The 5000-nt window shown below is 36.9% G+C and overlaps 1 protein-coding gene across 1 annotated transcript in view; it reads right to left on the reverse strand.

Annotated features, from left to right (window-relative positions):
* LOC311041150 (solute carrier family 22 member 6) overlaps nt 1–5000 on the reverse strand; it is a 30530-nt gene that overhangs the window by 6789 nt on the left and 18741 nt on the right. Inside the window, exon 7 of the mRNA XM_084051663.1 lies at nt 978–1195. Within this exon, the coding sequence (XP_083907789.1) occupies nt 978–1195 (218 nt within the window). The remainder of the gene's footprint in view (nt 1–977; nt 1196–5000) is intronic.

Genomic DNA, 5000 nt, shown 5'->3' on the forward strand with positions numbered 1-5000 from the left:
TTGATAAATGTGACTTCGACGTTGGTGTACGGCCGAATATATGGAAAAATATAGGCCGGTTTATACGCTGCGTTGATAAATGAGGGCCAATGAGTCTACCGGAGAGACCGACGGTCATCAAGTTATTGGTTTAGGAATATGACAAAAACTAAAAAATCGCCATGAATTCAATGCTTCATGGGGTGTGTAATTGATAGAAAATAAGTCATTTTTTTTGGGTGAACTTTAAGTTAAGGGTGATTTAAACACACAGCCGATATACAAGCACTGGGACACGTTGTGAGCTTGTAGAGCTTGTTATTTTCGGTGCACAACACAGCACGAAACCAAGTATAAGTCAGGCATTACAGCACACAGTCCTACAGTGTGTGTTACTGGACCAGAGGGGGGGACCAGTGTCTCTCACAGCTTTTCAATCTGTCCTCCAGGACATGGTTCTTAAAATGACATTTCCTCTTGGTAAGATGGAGGATTTAAACTCATAAGTTTGGACATAATGAAACAGCCTCCTGTTCCCCTACAGCTACAGGCTGTTCACTTTGAGATTGTCAACATTTTGACTTTCAAACTTCAGGCCGTAGATAAAGATAACTTAACAAAGCAAGATTTAACAACTGTTTATCAGCTTTTTATGTTTTAATATTTCACTTGTTTTGGCAGGTTTATGCTTTATTATAGACAGGTCATTATAGAGAGACAAGAAACCAACGGAAGAGACAGAGAGACATGCAAGACCAGACAGGAGTCAGATTCGAACTCGGGACCTCACGCTAATAGAACATACTGTATAATATCATATGTGTGTGTGTGTGTGTGTGTGTGTGTGTGTGTGTGTGTGTGTGTGTGTGTGTGTGTGTGCGTGCGTGCGTGCGTGCGTGCGTGCGTGCGTGCGTGCGTGCGTGCGTGCGTGCGTGCGTGCGTGCGTGCGTGCGTGCGTGCGTGCGTGCGTGCGTGCGTGCGTGCGTGCGTGTTCCCACCATATAGCTGTGACACCAGCAGTGACAGCAAGCAGGCGAAGCCGCTGAGGGACAGAGCGAGCATTGTGATTGGCCGCCGGCCGCAGTGAGCCAATAGCAGCGGGACGAGCAGACAGGGGACTTCTGATAGGCCGGAGAAGAACTGGGCCAGGTAAATGTCCACGCCGAACGAACCCACGTTCAGACAGATGCCGAAGTAGGTCAACGCTGAGACGAAACTGATAGGAACAAGCACACACACACACACACACACACACACACACACACACGCACACACACACACACACACACACACACATACACACACACACATGCACACAAACCTGTTAACCACTTAAGCCATAATTGTACACTCTAGCTATTCAAAAATAGCAGATCTACAAGCTCATAGCGCGTCACTTCGTGCCACGCTATGAGCTTGTAGATCTGCTATTCCAGAACAACACATTGGAACAACACATTTTGAGATGGGGGTCGGCGGCCAAATGCAGTTCATTTTAAACTCCTTGACATGAAAAAGTTTGAAAACCACAAACAATAAAAATAGTCCAGGATTTAGGAGACATTTGTAGAATCAGCCTCAGGTCTTAATGGGTTAAAATGAAATAGCAAGAATAGCAAAAATAGCAAAAATAGCAAAAATAGCAAGCTCACAATGCATGGCATCGTGACACATCTTTAAAATTATTTTTGGAAGTCTTTTGGACATTTTTGGAAGTTTTGTGAAGTGTTTTTTAATTGTTTAAAATGTTTGACATTTGACATACTGTACATACATACTGTACATACATACTGTACATACATACTGTACATACATACTGTATATACATGCTGTACATACATACTGTACATACATACTGTACATACATACTGTACATACATACTGTATATACATACTGTACATACATACTGTACATACATACTGTACATACATGCTGTACATACATGCTGTACATACATACTGTACATACATACTGTACATACATACTGTACATACATGCTGTACATACATACTGTACATACATGCTGTACATACATGCTGTACATACATGCTGTACATACATACTGTACATACATACTGTACATACATACTGTACATACATACTGTACATACATGCTGTACATACATACTGTACATACATACTGTACATACATACTGTACATACATACTGTACATACATACTGTACATACATGCTGTACATACATGCTGTACATACATACTGTACATACATGCTGTACATACATGCTGTACATACATACTGTACATACATACTGTACATACATACTGTACATACATGCTGTACATACATGCTGTACATACATACTGTACATACATGCTGTACATACATACTGTACATACATACTGTACATACATACTGTACATACATGCTGTACATACATGCTGTACATACATACTGTACATACATACTGTACATACATACTGTACATACATACTGTACATACATACTGTACATACATACTGTACATACATGCTGTACATACATGCTGTACATACATACTGTACATACATGCTGTACATACATGCTGTACATACATACTGTACATACATACTGTACATACATGCTGTACATACATGCTGTACATACATGCTGTACATACATACTGTACATACATACTGTACATACATACTGTACATACATGCTGTACATACATGCTGTACATACATACTGTACATACATACTGTACATACATGCTGTACATACATACTGTACATACATACTGTACATACATACTGTACATACATACTGTACATACATACTGTACATACATACTGTACATACATGCTGTACATACAGACTGAACATACATACTGTACATACATACTGTACATACATACTGTACATACATACTGTACATACATGCTGTACATACATACTGTACATACATACTGTACATACATACTGTACATACATACTGTACATACATGCTGTACATACATGCTGTACATACAGACTGAACATACATACTGTACATACATACTGTACATACATACTGTACATACATACTGTACATACATGCTGTACATACATACTGTACATACATACTGTACATACATACATACTGTACATACATGCTGTACATACATACTGTACATACATGCTGTACATACATGCTGTACATACATACTGTACATACATACTGTACATACATACATACTGTACATACATACTGTACATACATACTGTACATACATACTGTACATACATGCTGTACATACATACTGTACATACATACTGTACATACATACTGTACATACATACTGTACATACATACTGTACATACATGCTGTACATACATGCTGTACATACATACTGTACATACATACTGTACATACATACTGTACATACATACTGTACATACATGCTGTACATACATACTGTACATACATACTGTACATACATACTGTACATACATGCTGTACATACATGCTGTACATACATACATACTGTACATACATACATACTGTACATACATGCTGTACATACTGTACATACATACATACATACATACTGTACATACATACTGTACATACATACTGTACATACATACATACATACATACTGTACATACATACATACTGTACATACATACATACTGTACATACATACTGTACATACATACTGTACATACATACATACTGTACATACATACATACTGTACATACATACTGTACATACATGCTGTACATACATGCTGTACATACATACTGTACATACATGCTGTATGTACATACATGCTGTACATACATACTGTACATACATACTGTACATACATACTGTACATACATACTGTACATACATACTGTACATACATACTGTACATACATGCTGTACATACATACTGTACATACATACTGTACATACATACTGTACATACATACTGTATATACATGCTGTACATACATACTGTACATACATGCTGTACATACATGCTGTACATACATACTGTACATACATGCTGTACATACATGCTGTACATACATACTGTACATACATACTGTATATACATGCTGTACATACATACTGTACATACATGCTGTACATACATGCTGTACATACATACTGTACATACATGCTGTACATACATACTGTACATACATACTGTACATACATGCTGTACATACATACTGTACATACATACTGTACATACATGCTGTACATACATGCTGTACATACATACTGTACATACATACTGTACATACATACTGTACATACATACTGTACATACATACTGTACATACATGCTGTACATACATGCTGTACATACATACTGTACATACATGCTGTACATACATACTGTACATACATGCTGTACATACATACTGTACATACATACTGTACATACATGCTGTACATACATGCTGTACATACATACTGTACATACATACTGTACATACATGCTGTACATACATGCTGTACATACATACTGTACATACATACTGTACATACATACTGTACATACATACTGTACATACATACTGTACATACATGCTGTACATACATGCTGTACATACATGCTGTACATACATACTGTACATACATACTGTACATACATACTGTACATACATGCTGTACATACATACTGTACATACATACTGTACATACATACTGTACATACATACTGTACATACATACTGTACATACATGCTGTACATACATGCTGTACATACATGCTGTACATACATACTGTACATACATGCTGTACATACATGCTGTACATACATACTGTACATACATACTGTACATACATGCTGTACATACATACTGTACATACATACTGTACATACATACTGTACATACATGCTGTACATACATACTGTACATACATACTGTACATACATACATACATACATACTGTACATACATACTGTACATACATGCTGTACATACATACATACATACTGTACATACATACTGTACATACATGCTGTACATATATACTGTACATACATACTGTACATACATACATACATACTGTACATACATACTGTACATACATGC

The sequence above is a fragment of the Gymnoscopelus microlampas genome (assembly GCF_963454915.1).
Source record: "Gymnoscopelus microlampas genome assembly, chromosome: 24".
NCBI classification, from domain to species: domain Eukaryota; kingdom Metazoa; phylum Chordata; class Actinopteri; order Myctophiformes; family Myctophidae; genus Gymnoscopelus; species Gymnoscopelus microlampas.